This window comes from Corapipo altera, unplaced genomic scaffold (assembly GCF_003945725.1).
Source record: "Corapipo altera isolate COAL_440 unplaced genomic scaffold, ASM394572v1 98, whole genome shotgun sequence".
NCBI classification, from domain to species: domain Eukaryota; kingdom Metazoa; phylum Chordata; class Aves; order Passeriformes; family Pipridae; genus Corapipo; species Corapipo altera.
In genome coordinates, this window is record NW_020884914.1 from 4,923,653 (window position 1) to 4,938,632 (window position 14,980).

Here is a 14,980-nt window from a genome sequence, read left to right on the forward strand (position 1 = left end):
CCAGTAGCATATGATAACCTTCTAAAATAAGAGAATAACGTTTAAAACACACATTAACAGTGAATAGTAAGTAACAGAAGTGCATGCAGGACTTTTATCAGTGCCCATCACACCACAGAATTCTTTATGTGTGTATGAGTGGTAGAATGAGATGGTTTATGCTACCCCAGCTAGGTCTGTATGTGTTATTAAATTACCTGCCTACTCTTTACAGGTCTTAATTCCACATTCCTCATTTGTCTCCAGCATATTTTTCTTATAGCATCCATAATTTAGTCTTCATGTTAAATCAGATTTCTTCTCTTGCTTGAGAGTAACCTCTTCTACTTGTTCTAGTTTTCACAAGGAATCATCCAGTAAACAGATAAAAAATTGCATTATTATTATCAGCATTACCAAGGTACTCTAGGTAGAAACAAATGCTCAAAGATCTCAAGTTTCCCACTGTTGCATGTTTCATGTTGCTCTCAGGTGCTGTGGCAGTAAATAGGGTTTGAAATACAGGAAGACAAAAAGTAAGTTCACCCTGTGGGTTGCCTTAGAAGTAGAACCTTAGTGATGTCAAGAGGACACGGTTTCTTCACATTTAACTGAAAAGGACAGTGACTGTTCTGATCTTAAATATACTCCTTTCATCTCTGCCCCTTGACCTCTCTCTTCTTCATTTTCCTTCTCTTTCAGTGACACATCTTGTTTTGTCCCTCTGCACTGTCCCTGTTGCTGCTGGGATGTTGGATTTCTCAGACGTCACGGCCGGAGCATGTGGGGACAGCTGGACAGACAACCACGGCTCCTTCACAGGAGAAAGGCACCTCAGTCCTCTCAACACTTCCACTGGACAAAGAACACGAGAGGCATGTAAAAAAATTACAGCTGGGCTTGGCAGTGAAAATTAGGAGTTTGTCACGGCTATGTAGGCTGACATCAGTATGGAGTACCTGATTTCAGAAGTGTTTGACATATTGTGTTTCCATGTGATGAAATTCATCTTGAATTCTTCTAGAACTTAACACCTTTGACTTGAGATGTTTTCTGAAAACTTGTAAGCCAAAGCAGTACATCTGCTGAAAATAATAAAGCACAACCAGCAACAGTCTTTTTTTTTTTTTTTCAGGTTAGGTGTTCCAGTTCTCTTCACAGAATTTCACAGAATATTCTGAGTTGCAAGGGACCCCCAAGGATCACAAAGTCCAACACTTCAGTGAATGGCACACACAGGGATTGAACCACAACCTTGGCTTTATTAGCACCATGCTTTAGCCAACTCAGCTAATCTCATGGTTATTTCTTACACGTGTGCTGCATGAAAAAAACCCTGCTTTTAAAAAATTTGGATTTTTTGTTTTTAAATTATGTCGCAGCTTTAAAGCAGTTTTGTAAGCTTTATTTGGTATTCATGCTGTGGTAAAGACTACATAGGGTTGCTAATTTTTAAATCAACAGTACAATTAACTTTGCCACTTGAATAACTGCAGTTACTCTTCAAATTGATTGTGTGAGAACCAATATATTAAACACATCCATATTCCAATGTATACACTCACCTATGCTCACCCTTGGAGGGAGAAGATAATCTACATATTTCATCCTAAAGAATGTTCACAATTTGGTTTTTTGAATAAAAGAAACACACATGTTTTCAAATTCCTGGTTAAAGCAAACACAAGCTCAAATAAACTAGGCCTCTGAATTAAAGTTTAAATCTTGAATAAAAGAAATCATAAGTATTTGGTCTGTTATAAATCCAGCTTTCAACTGTGAAAAACTCACTTTTTAATCAAAAAACATAGTTCAGGCCTTCATTTCCTATTTCGTAGCAATGGATGCTCTACAAAAGCTGGAAGTGAAATACCTACAAGTGTGACATTTCTCTTGGCTGGTGCTTTTCTGTCAGTTTGGAAAGCAGAGATACACTTCAAGTGCAGCCACTAACTGGCTGTGCCACTGCAATTTCTATAGAAACACAGTTCTCAAAGCTCAAAGGACAGTGTTTCATTCATTACTACAAACATTCCTAATAAAAGGAAGATTAAATTGTCGTGATGATTACACCACTCAAAACATGAAACGTACAGCATTTAACTCAAAGAAAATGACTAAAGTCAAAGCATTTTTTACTGATTTTCCAATTAACTAATACTGCCATGAATCAAAGTCTCAGTGAGGAAGGCAGACAGACTTTCCAAAGAATACACACCAGTTCTAAACCAGAGATCTCAGCTTTATCAAGTGTGCTCATTGCCTTGTATCTCAGACACAGACCTCTTGAAAAACTCATGTTTGTAACACACACAATCAACTCAAATACACACATTCTAATTTGAAGAATCTTTTTGAAATTAGTCCATGTTTTCTAATCTCAAAACATTGCTGGATGGGCAATTTTCATTTCTGTAAAATGACAAGTGGAACTTCATTTTGGGTAAAGGTTAATGTTAAGTTCTCAACTTTATAAAATTGCATTCCTGTATAGAACAAACCATTGCATGCTGGTGCCTCACATTGGAGACAAATGTTCAGAGAGTCGAAAATAAATGGTTTTTGTATTTCAAGGTGACAAGTACAATGTCAGCCACAATCAATCGATCACTGCATAATTATTATTGCAAATGATCCATATCCATGCTGCAAACCTTAAGGGGAATTTAATGAAGCAGTAAGCACATCAATAATAAGATCTACTTGGGTCTCTGTTAAATCTTGTGATTCAGAAACACATTGTCATGTTTTATTCTTCCTTGGATTCCTGTAATTATATTTGAGGAGAAGGAAACTGAAAAGTAAAATTTCTCTCTAGAAGGAACACCTCACTGTATTAGATATACACCACAAAAAATTAAACAGACAAAACTCTACAAAACACAGAACAATCTCTGAAGAAAACTTGAAATGTCAATAATCAGACTTAGTCTAACATTTTTAGCTGACTTAAATCTGTACTGGCTGTAGGGAGCAAGGTTTTGGAAATTAGGGAACTGCCAGGGTGGCCTCTGAGGGAGGACAGGGGCTGTCCCATCCCAGACAGAGAGGATTCCAGAGGGCTTGGCAATGGATTCATAACAGGCCACAGCCAAGTTTGGATATGCAGCTGCAAAAACACTGTAAAGACAGGGCAGAAATGCAGAAAGGAGAAAGGAGCATAAAACAAAAAGAGAAATAGTGGAGGAAATGCTGAGATCTGAGAAGGAGGAGGTGTTCCATGGCAAGGAACACTCCCAAAGGGGACTGCAGCCCATGAGGGACACATGGAGCCCAGGAAGAGTGAAAAGGAAGGAGCTACAGGGAGAAACTACTATGTCCTGACTGCAATCCTTCCATGCCACTCATTGCCTCGCTGAAGAAAGTGAGTTTATCTCGTGGTGATAACAAGAACAGCTCTTGGTTTTGTTTCCCACTACCTGAATCGGAAATGAAAGTGCCAAATTTAATTGGCAGAAATTATAACTGGCAATAAATAATTTCATTTCTTCCAAGGTGAGTCTGTTTTGTCTGTGACAGTGGCCAATAAGTGATCTCTCTGTCTTTCTGCTGACCCAGGAGTTTTCTCAGTCCTGTTCTTCCTGTGTTCTCCTCCCTCCCTGTCCCACTGAGGTGGACAGGGAACAGGAATTTGGCTGCCAGGTGGGTCCAACCCATGACACAATTGCCTTCCTGGAGTGGAAAGAATATATAGTGTATATAAGCAGTGATTTTTGCAGATATGTTGGACTCCACTTTTCTGGTTGCAGTAAGAACAGGTGTATTTCCATACCAGGCTGTTACAAGGCTCTAAACACAGATTCATCTGTTTGGCAAGGAAGGAATATCAACCCAGGAGCAGAAGGGAAAAAAGAAGCCAATATGGAAAGACATCAAAAGAAGATGTGAACAGATACCTAGACTTTGATGACTAAACATCTCCTTTTGTTGATTAAACTGTGAGACAATCAAACTAGTTATAAAAGCCAAATCAAGCCTAATGACATTTGCAAATATAACTGAGAAACAAGAAAAGCAAAGTCCTGGCTTGGGGACTATGACAGCTTCTCAAACAGGCATACTTCACTGGAATAAATATCCAAAAGCAACCTATAAAGAAATTAATCTCAAGATATGAATAACGTTTTTCAATCACCCAGAAAATCCTTCAGGACTTTCTCATTCTTCTGACTCACCAACTAAGACCATTCAAACAGTAGCTGTGTAGTAGCACATGAACTCACCAGATTGACACAGAAAAGGTATTTAGGAAGGATTTCCACTAAGACATAATAATAGTGGGACAATAGGGGAACTCTAACCTGCTCACCCAGCTGCATTCCATGCAGTCTTTGTTCAATTCTTCCCTCACATAAACATCCCCGCGCTGATAAAAAGACACCCACGCAGTTCATTCAAACCCTGATGGAAACCAAGGCTATTAAGAGGGACAAGAGGAAGATAAGGTTAATTGGACAAATGTAACTTCTTGCTGAAGTAAGGGGGAGAAATAGATTCGGTAATTAAAGTATACAGAGTATATAATGCAACTGCAGGGGAGAACAGAGCAAGTCTGTCATACTGCTTTACACAAAATCCATGAATTCTGCTGTAAGAATTAATAATAACACATATGTTCTTAATGTTCTGCTAAAACTCAATTTCATGAAACATCAGTACTTAGGTGTATATTTGTGTCTAAAGGGATGCATGTTGTTTTAAACAAACGAAACTGTCCTGCTTAAACCACCATTATGCAACTCTGGATATAACGGAGCATCATATGATTTGTTCTCTTGTTCCCATTCCTACCCCATATAAATAATAGAATATTGTTTTACTAAATACTGTAGCAGGTCAAGAAAACCCTTGAAGATTGAATGTACTGAATGACCAACTGTTACTGTCAAATATTCCAAACTGAAATCACCTTTCTCTTCTATTTCATTTTTCTTCACACTAAAAAAGGTGATTTTGCCAAATCTCTTTATGCTTTGCATGCTGGTGTGATTTTTAGCTTCTGTCATCACAAAATGAATTATTATACATATGATTTTTGAGTCAACTTATGTGTATTTTCCAATAGATGCCAAAAGATATCCTGCTGAGAACTGTCTCAAGGTTCTACCATAACTATTTGTAATCCTGTTTTCATTCAACATCTCTATCAGTCCTTTTATTTTAGCCATCAAGATTGCAGATTTAATACTTTATTATTCAGGTTTATTGAGTCAGATACCCTTGAAGGTCTTTAATATTCATCCCAGCATACTCCATTATTAAATCATTTTGTATTTTTCTGTGTTAATAATAAAAGGTACATATTTATTCAACATCAGCGGTCAGGTAGTCAGACAGAGAGGATGAAGCTACATGTTTTATTCAAGGTCTCAGTGGAAAGCAGCACAAGGATCATTTTTACTCTGAAGGTACCAGCAGCTTTTCAGCTAATACAGTTGATTTTTCTTAGCTAAAATGATCTAAATATCTTGATTACTCAATAGTTCTATGTAACAAAATCTATACTGCTGAAGTGTTCCACTGACAAAGTTTTCCACATACTCATGGGGTCTTTCAGCAGCTGCCTGCAGCTCTTCCAGCACTGTTAGAAGTGCACTTTGCCTTAGTCTGTGGCATCATTGGGAAGCCCTCATTTAAGACAGCAACACTTTGCTTAATGAACACAATGTCAATGCTGCAAAACACACACTAAACTTACTCAAAAAAGATGAGTATTGTATTCACTCTTGATTCCTATTTTAAAAATTCTAAGATTTTGTTCCTTTAATTTATCATTTTAGTACTCTTCACATCTGTTTAGGGTTCTAATTTCCCTTAGATGAAAAGCCTTCATAGACTTGTCCTGTAGCACTGAGTGCACGAGGAGCACAAGCCAGGTTTGGAATTCCACCCTTGCTGAACTCAGGAGAGAGGAAGGCACCCTCTGCCCCTGCACATATTTGGCAGTGCATAAAACCATGAAGCCTTTGGTCAGCTGAATGAAACACCATCTGCTTCTGAACATGTGAACTGACACAGGCTCCTAAATGTGCATCAAGATGTCTTTAAAAGGAGAAGTTAACTCACAAAAGCACCAGAAATGCAACCGTAAAGAACTTTAATCTCCTAAATATCCAGATGAAATTTCTAGTGCAGTGTTTCTGCTACTCCTCTTCCTCCACCCTTCTCCCAAAACATTCACCTAAGGAACGTTTTGCTAATGCAGGCAAGTACAATTCTCTATATTTGACCCAAAAGCTTTATTCTTTGGAGTTGTTAAAACAGTGCCCTATTGCCAGAAGAAATTATCTTGTTGCTATCACATACACATTTTTTCAATTTGTTTCTCTGTACCTGCCTACTCTAGTTTTGGGGAGGAAAAGAAACAAATTTCAGTTGCTGACATGCTTTCTGCCTTATTTGATCAAGTATTGTTCTGCAGCTGCTACTGAAAATCTCTGCTAAATATATACAAAATTTCTGACAACTCATTCCCTATTATTAAAAAGAACAGCAAACTGACAGGAAGGAAGCACATCTCTGACTAATCAGACATTAATTAGATGTTTATAAAATTTATAAAATTGAATTATTGTATATTAAGGTAATTTTAGTTCAGCATTTTCATAGCATATAACAAAATATGGAAAACTAGTAATTTGTATTTTGAAAATGCATTCACTGATGTTATTGCTCCAGTTTTTCTTGACTGTACATGACTTTTTCAAGGCATGTAGCAACTTCAAGCTCTTGACTTCTAGCTCAGAATATGGAAGTTGAACACGAAGTCTGTGAGAACTCATAGTCCAGTCTGAAGAACTAGAAGGAAAACAAACAACTGTTTGCTCAGGAAACAAGAAGTTGCTTGTGCTGTCAAGTAGACAATCTATGATTGTTTTTCAAAATATGAAAAGGAGCAGATTTGGAAGATTGTGGACTCTGTGGAAGATTCTGAGCAGTCTCAGCTTTCAACCATCGACTTTGATTTCACCCACCCATAGTTACACTGCTCAGTCCAAGGCAGGCACAAGTCAGCAACTTGAGAGCTCTCTAACTGAAAAAAAAAAATATCACTCCTTACATTCTGAGAAAATCACAACCTCTCCTGGGAGGTGAGTTACACAACAAATGGGAATGCCAATCTGCAGTGATCAAGCACACTCTTGTGTTGGGGAGGAAGGTGCCTTAAACTGCAGCAGGATCAGGGTCTGGACCCCTGAGAGAGAAGAAAGGTCCTTCTGACGTCAGGATTTAACTGGAGTTCCCAAGTCAGCAATGCCTGAACGTCCTCAAAGTTTATTGGTCCCCTGAACTCTGAGAGTGCTGAGCTCTGGTTCCCACAGCACAGGTGTCTGTACACAGAGCACCAGACCAAAACCACTTCTGCTTTGGCTGTGGGAGGAGGAGACTTCAAACATCATTAAATTGCTTGGGCTGGCAGCAAATATGGATTTCCCTTGACAGAGTTAACTTTTTGAAATCTTGAAATACAACTAATCAAGACTGTTCCATTCAACAGACTGAATCACTGGCTGTACTCTGCATCCCTGCAGAATGTTTTGATTTTAGTGAGCTAAACGTGTTGTTTGCTTGCCATAAAAGGAAGTTGACATCACTGCCTGCCATCAGTAGAATTAAAAAAAAAAAAGGTATCAAAATATTACAGGATACTACTCAGTAAGGCACTATAAAATGTGAAGAAACCACACTTCTCTTTGTAAATATTGCAAAAATATTTGTACATGATACATGAAATGAAACAACAGGAGCCAATAGTATGAAAAAATCTCAATCAATGTAATAGATTAATTTTGCTCCCTTTATAAGGGGGAAGACTACATTTCCACACAACTTGGCTACTTTAAATTTTAATAATATTGCCGAGGAGCTTTTTATAATTATATAAAATATTGATGTGGTGCCAGGAGAAAGCATTTCAAGTGCTGCTGTGAGTTTATACATTGCACCCACATTTGTTAAAAGCCTCTTGTTTACATATTGAATCTTTTACATCTACATACACATACACGTGCACTTAATGTAGACAGAGTTTAGAAATCATACCATTGCAGAAAGAAATGTTCTATGCATACAGCTCATCTAGTTCCAGATAAAAAAAAAAAAAAAGTAATAATGTTCTGCTACAATAAAAAGAAAAAGTTAATTCTCTGATTCTTCCTCCTAATCTTGAGATTTTTATACTATCAATTTAGATTAGGAAAGTTCAATTGCAAGTGGGAAGAATGCTTAGTACCCAAGTGTAGTAGTGCCAAAAGAGATATAGGTTTTTGAAAGAATTCTCCTAATCAAAAACCCAAATCAAAACAGACATCATAAAATATAAGTAAAAGGACAAAATAAAAACTGAATAAATACACTTTTAAATATGAAATACTAATTACTGGATGCTTTGGAAACTAGGAAGTGGTACCACCAGAAACTGCTTATTACTGAGGAGTTTTTTTGCTTCAGGCATATGTATACATCTTTAAAAAGAAAAACTAGAAAAGTTCATCAATAACAATTAAAAAAATACACTGAGAATAATAGATATCTGCAAGAAAATGTATTTCATTCAATTTTCAAATTAACAAGGATTCCTGGGCTTGGGGAGGGGGGAAGAGCACTGGCTTTTAAACCTTTAGAGCTAGTGGCACAAAGAAACAGAATAATACATGTCCTTTCACCTCAGTGTGCACGTTAGAAAAAAGGGGTTATCCTCAAATATTTACTGTGTGTCTCTTTTGGATGATGTTAACTAACAGCACAAGACAAACTGATTGAAAAACGGACTATTGCAATTAAGTGACCTGACTTTTAAATCTTAAAATAGAATTAAATTAATCCTTGCATTAACAACAACACAGCTTCAATAAAGAATCAGAGTTAGGGTTAAAAATAAGCAGCAATCGGGGTTGCTGTTACACGCATAGACAGTGGCTTGCGAAAATTAAAGTGACTTGTACTAGAGAACACAGGAAAAAAAAAAAAGAAAAAGACAAAATCATCAGGCTCAGTGATTGGTGAGCTCCCCAGATAGCACAGGTCAAAGAACTGAAATAAGAAACTTAAAAGTCTGCATTCAGTGCCTTCTGCACAGACAACAAAAGTTACTACAATACATTAGAGGGTCTACAGAAATTAGAAGGAGCCATAAAGGGAGATTTACAGCGTGAACTACAAGCGATTTAGAAAGAGAAGGAGCAATTACTGATAATATCTCCAAGATTTAAATGTTGCTCCTGTGCAGCCCGTTCTGCAGAGGTGGCCCAGATTAGCTGCATGCCTTTCTATTTTTACATACATTTAAATTAAATAAATAAATAGATTGTCAAATGAGATTAGTTTAAAATATTTTCCCAGAAGGTGTCCAGGTTTTGAAGAGGAACACAGAAATGCTTTTAAGTACGTCTATTTGTTCACTGATTTCTTTGTGGGGTTGCTTGCTCAGAAAAAAAAAAAAAACCACGTTCTTTACCGACACCTGGATGAATTAACAGGTTAATAGCTTTACTAATTCACAGTATGCATGCCACAGTACAACATTATTTTTAAGGTGAGCACAGTTTGCTGCAAGGAATCAGAACATAAAAATCACAGGAATAGGAACATTTTATCTATTTCTTTATCTGCGGTTGTCAATTGCCAGAAACTTCAAAAGCCAAGACAGACTGTGACAACTGCTATAAAAACAACCAGGTTAAGCAACACACATTAGAAGTTGTAATCATATTGAGATTGTCTCAATTCTTACAAAGAAAGCAAATTCTGAACAGCCACAAGTGATGCAGCATTTGTTGTACGACTGAACCACACAGCGAATCTCACAGACACAACTGCAATATTTTCTAAGGCAATGAAAAGAAAGCAGTGCACTATGCCACATCCTGCAAATCCTGAAAATAAATTACAGCTTCATGTTAATGAACCAGTTTGCTCAAACTCTCCCTGGAAATGCAAGCACATGGACTGTACAGTGGCTACGCTGAGCTCTCCTGCAGCACACACACCTTTACACAGCAGCAAACATGCTGGGACTATAGGCTAAAATCTACAGTCCCAAAGTCAATTTATTAATAAAAGATTGACATGGAGAGAGACACTACCTACCCACAAATACATCATCATCTTGAAAGAAATCAAGGGCTCTGTCAGCAAACAGAAGTCTCCTTACTTCACCAAGTATGTCTGGAAGGAAAACTGAAAACAGTGGGTAGAAATCTTGCCTTTTTCTGTCAAGTCCTCACAGTTCTCTTCTTATACAAGGTATTTTTTTTAAGTTTGTTTATGAGAATAGCATTCGTTCAGTGGCTCTTTCTGCTTGTGAAGTGACTTGCTTCAGGCTGTCTTTTTTCTTCCCTCTTTCTCCCTAACTCAGTCTGTCCTTTCTTTACTGTCAGGCTTGCTTAGGTAACAATTCTTGGTGTATCTATTTAATGAGCAGGTCCGTGCACTAAAAGCAGCCAACTACATTGGAGAGAGAGGAAAAAAAAAAAAGAAAAAACAGTAATAATAAATAAATAAATGGGAATATACCACTTCCTGATTATTATTATGGGATCTACAGACGCCCCCTCCGTAGGAATTTATAGGAGGATTTCTAAGGCGGGGGGGGGGGGGGGGGGGGGGAGGAAAAAATCCTCAGAGAATAGCAGGTGACTCCGGTGGCACTCAAGCCATTACCTCTCCTTGCTAAAGGACCCAGTTCACAAATCCTGCATTTGAGAAATTTTTAAACTCAAAGCAAAGCTCCTGCAGAAAAGAAAGGAACATGTACTGCACCCTGCTTCTCCTTTATCTCTTTAAATGTACTCCAGATAAAAGCCGCATCCAGTCAGGTCAAGGCCTTTCCCAATCTTATTACGCTGCACAGGAGCGTTCAACACACTTTTCTACAGCCATCTACTGACTCCACGGTGTTATTGCTGCTGCTGTTCCCGCTGCTGGGAGAGAGCTGCCGGGGTGAGGACCGGGGAATGCGAGCCGTAAATCATGCCAGAAGGAAAGGTGTTTGTGTTAATTCCATTTATTTTTGGTAGGGTTGGGGGTTTTTTCCTTACCGTAATACGTGTTGTAAAACCAAAATCTGAATTTTGATTTGCGTATTTAATAAAAGTTAATAAAGAGAATTGGATCTTTTGGTCTTTTTTGTTAAGTTGGGGGTACTTTATGCAAATGGGTGAGCATGGAAGGGACTCAGATTTTTTTGACTGCAACTTATAGTTTTATCATTTGCTAAAAAAGGCTAAGAAATCATTTGCAAAGGCTGTGAAAGTACTTTTAACTCATTTAACTAAATAGAATGTATTTAGTACATCGATTAACAGCATCCTCAGGTGAGAAACATTTTTACAATGTAAAGAAGACAAACCCTTGGTCACTTTTAAGGCTGCATTATTGGACTTGAAAATCACCCCTGACCTTGTGAACTGGCAGCACATCACACCGTGACCATAATATGCTTCAGGTATTGATGTGGAAAGCTACACACACAGTCTGTCTGCTAAGTGCACCAACTACAAAAGTATATCCATAACAATTATAAATCAATAATAAATAAAAAGAAGTATAACTAAAAAAACAGCCACAGGATTGAGATTAAACAGAAATTTTATCTTATTTTTATGTTTGATTACTTATTCATTATCTTTGGTCAGAGACTGAGCACTCCTTCAGACAAAAAACTGTTGTTCTTTTTAACTAGAGACTCCTGTCCATTTACATATTCAGTCTAACCATATAAGGTAAAATGCCACCTAAATAATTAAAATGCTTTAACTAAATAGCATAATCGTTCACTGCACCAGGGCAGGTGGCAAATGGAGAGGCACCTGCTGAAACAGCCTGCAACAAGGAGACATAATAGCAAAGCAGGACTGGGGGGAGCAAACTAAAATCCATACTCCTAAACCAATGGAAAACTACCACCAGGGTGAAACCCAAATAAAAATAACTGCTCTAGTACTAACATTATTTAACAGAAAAATGAAACAATGAATTCAGATTACACCTAACGTTAAAATATATAAAGAGAAGTTTATATAGATAAAGAGATACATATAAACACACAGAGCTATTCATGTTTGACCTGTCAAATATTATGTCCAGGTAAAAGGCTGCTGCCTCTTTTATTGGAGGCAGAAGGGAAAGATTTAACATAGCAATTACTGAAGTGATAACTTTTACTGTAATGTACAAGAACAATAGCATTTTAAATAAGTTTAGTGTAGTTTCATGAAGTAAAGCCACTTCCTTTACACAGATACACTTCAAGAGGAAAAGAAAAGCTTTTTGTTTACAGTTTTGAGTTATTTAAATCAGTTTAAGCCCCAATATTCAGCATTCTAAATGGTTTAACTTGGTCACCTTTAAGCTGTACACTTTCACCTCATTTAGTCTTCTCCATAGTGCACTGTGTTCAGCAGTCAGTTACACTATAATAAACCCAGAATATCATGACAGAATGAATTAGATTATAGTGGTTAGGCTGAAAATACATTTTCTGATAATGCATCTGCACATCTGCCAGCCAGCAGTTCTCTCTGATCTGTGCACCTCAACTGAACACAGCAGGCTTTAGAATTTTCAAAGACTGGGTAAAGATTTTATTAATATGATAAAAGGCTGTGCACAGCTATTGACTATAAATCACTTTTGTATCAAAATTTCCCTATTTTGGAGCACAGGTAGCATATAAAACTTCAGTGAATTGTTTCCCGAGGCTTTCAAGTAATCTTTCTGTATTCTAAATTCTCTTCATTATTAAATTGGTTACTCAATCAATTCTTTGTATCTTATTCCTTCAAACAGGTGGAACAATTTCTAATGCAGCTATACAAAACCATTCATTTGAAGTGTTTTATTTTTAGTGTAGATATTATTAAATACTTTGTTCTTTTAGATCATCCGTAGTTTCTGCACGGGTAGAAAAACCTGGATAAAAAGATGATTGAAAACAGGTACATTACTCTGGTTTTTGCACCTATGACTGAAGTTTAAACCAAATCCTGTCCACTAAGGTTAGTTCTTACATCTTCTAGATTTGCAAACAGCGGCAAAAAAAAATGTAAATAGAAGGTACTGACCACAATAATTTTAACAAAGGCTGGTCCAAGACAGCTGACATCTGGTCCAGGTTAAAGGCTACTGAAATCAATGAGAATCTTGCTGTTCCTTTAAAAAAACAAGCAATCAGAAACTCTGTTACAAATTTGAGTATATGTTATTTGTTGATAACGGCCCATGTCCTCTGATGCTCCCAAAGACATTATATGAGGCTCTTCCCCAGGTACTTCAGAGCACAGCATTTCTGTGCAAGCTCATACCACAGCCTTAACTTTTATAATCAAACAGAACATTATATATTTTCCCCTAGGAGATCACAAGGGATTGGTGAGATATTAAGGGTAGATTAAAATAGTTGCTAATAGCAAAAATGAAATAATAAATTGTGTATTCGTGATTAATCAAGACTAGTTATATATGTGATCAGCACATTCTTATTGGCACCTAAGCAGTTCAGGTTTAAAAAAACCCCATAAAATCAAGCTCTAGATTCTAGGAGTTCCATTACCTTATTAAAGGCCCATAATTCATGGACATCTCTTGGCACATTTATTAATGACACAGAAGATGGGAAAAAGCATTGATATTGCTGCTTACTGCATTGGAAGACAAAAGAAATGCAAACTAAGTTTCTCCTCTTTCAGAGGATGTAGGAGCTGCAAGAACATCAAAGTAATCTCTGTGCTCAGTGGTATGATCTCTATTATTCTAGGTCCTACATGAACATATAGAAGGATATTGAAATCATATATTTGACTAACGGATTGCAAAGACAAAACTTATTGACTTTAACAAGTCTATTTTTTTTCAACTAAAGTCTGTTCTTCAGAATTTAAATCAGAGGAGGGATTTAATAAATCTTAAAAAAAAACTTAATAAAGGAGGGAGGGAGTGTGATGGTAATGATTATGCTGACATTACTGGTAATGAACTGGTTTCTTTTACTTAAGCTTCACCAAGAAAAAATACCAATGATGCACATGATACATGAGCTGCAACAAGACTAAAATCTCACATAACTTACACAGAACACAAAAAATCATTTGAAACATTTAGAAAGCTAAAAATATTTGCGTTTGTGCTTAATTTCCACACTTTAACAGCCTCATCTATCATTGCTATTTATGAAATGAAAAACTGCAAATGGTTAGGAGGTATGGTAACAAAACAAGCCCTTAATCTGCTCTTGGATCACTGCAGCATTAAGGGGGTTTTGCTGTTGCTGTTTTTTAGGCTTTTGCTTTTTGGATTCAGTATAACTGCAGAAGAGCAACTGAAGCACAACTTTATGTATGCTTCAGTCAGTTTATAAACTATTCTGTGTTTTCACACAGTTTTGGTTGGGGTTTTTTTTTCATTTTCAATTAATTTCTACTACTTTAGCTCTTCTGCCGCTTTTGATGCAAGAAATTAGTTTCTGTGTTCATCTGCTGCACAACCAGGTCAGAATATAGTCCCAGGGAAGCCTGAGGAGCAACCAGCCAACAATCTGGTCATTAGACATCACCACAATTTAAAAATATTGAGTCAGGATTCCTGGTTGCTTGAAGAACTGTGTTCAGTGCACAGTCCAAGGAGTGACAAGCAGGACAGAGACAGATGGGAGCCTCCTCAGATCCCATGCACGGGATGCTCACAGCTGATCATTTCCCATTAGACAGGAAATGAAACTTGCTTTCCCTCTTCTTAGCACATGTTGGGAAGAACCATGAGGAGTCTGACCCTTTGCCTGGTAAATTCACTTCATTTGTGATGTTTCTGGAACAAAGTGAGCGGCTCATTTCTCTCAACATTCAAACTTCTATCCTGACAAGACTTTTTGGGTAACTAAGAGACTATAATTAACCCAAACCAAGTGATCATTGTTGGATTGGTAACAGCTCAACCCCTTATCCATAATTTCAGTGGCAGGTGCTGTTTTGCTCCTGCTTCTTCGCTGCTTTTAGTGAGACCAGAC

At 37.2% G+C, this 14,980-nt stretch overlaps 1 protein-coding gene across 21 annotated transcripts in view; it reads right to left on the reverse strand.

Annotated features, from left to right (window-relative positions):
- Positions 1 to 14,980, reverse strand: part of RBFOX1 (RNA binding fox-1 homolog 1) — a 1,158,532-nt gene that overhangs the window by 337,429 nt on the left and 806,123 nt on the right. The window contains exon 1 of one of the 21 annotated variants that reach the window (XM_027654844.1): positions 10,069 to 10,349. The exons of 19 other annotated variants lie outside the window; for them this stretch is intronic. In XM_027654844.1, coding sequence (XP_027510645.1) covers positions 10,069 to 10,086 — 18 coding nt within the window. In that variant the 5' untranslated portion in view covers positions 10,087 to 10,349. Of the gene's footprint in view, positions 1 to 4,280; positions 4,321 to 10,068; positions 10,350 to 14,980 lie in introns of those variants that run through there. One more of the 21 variants, XM_027654845.1, reaches the window with a different exon arrangement.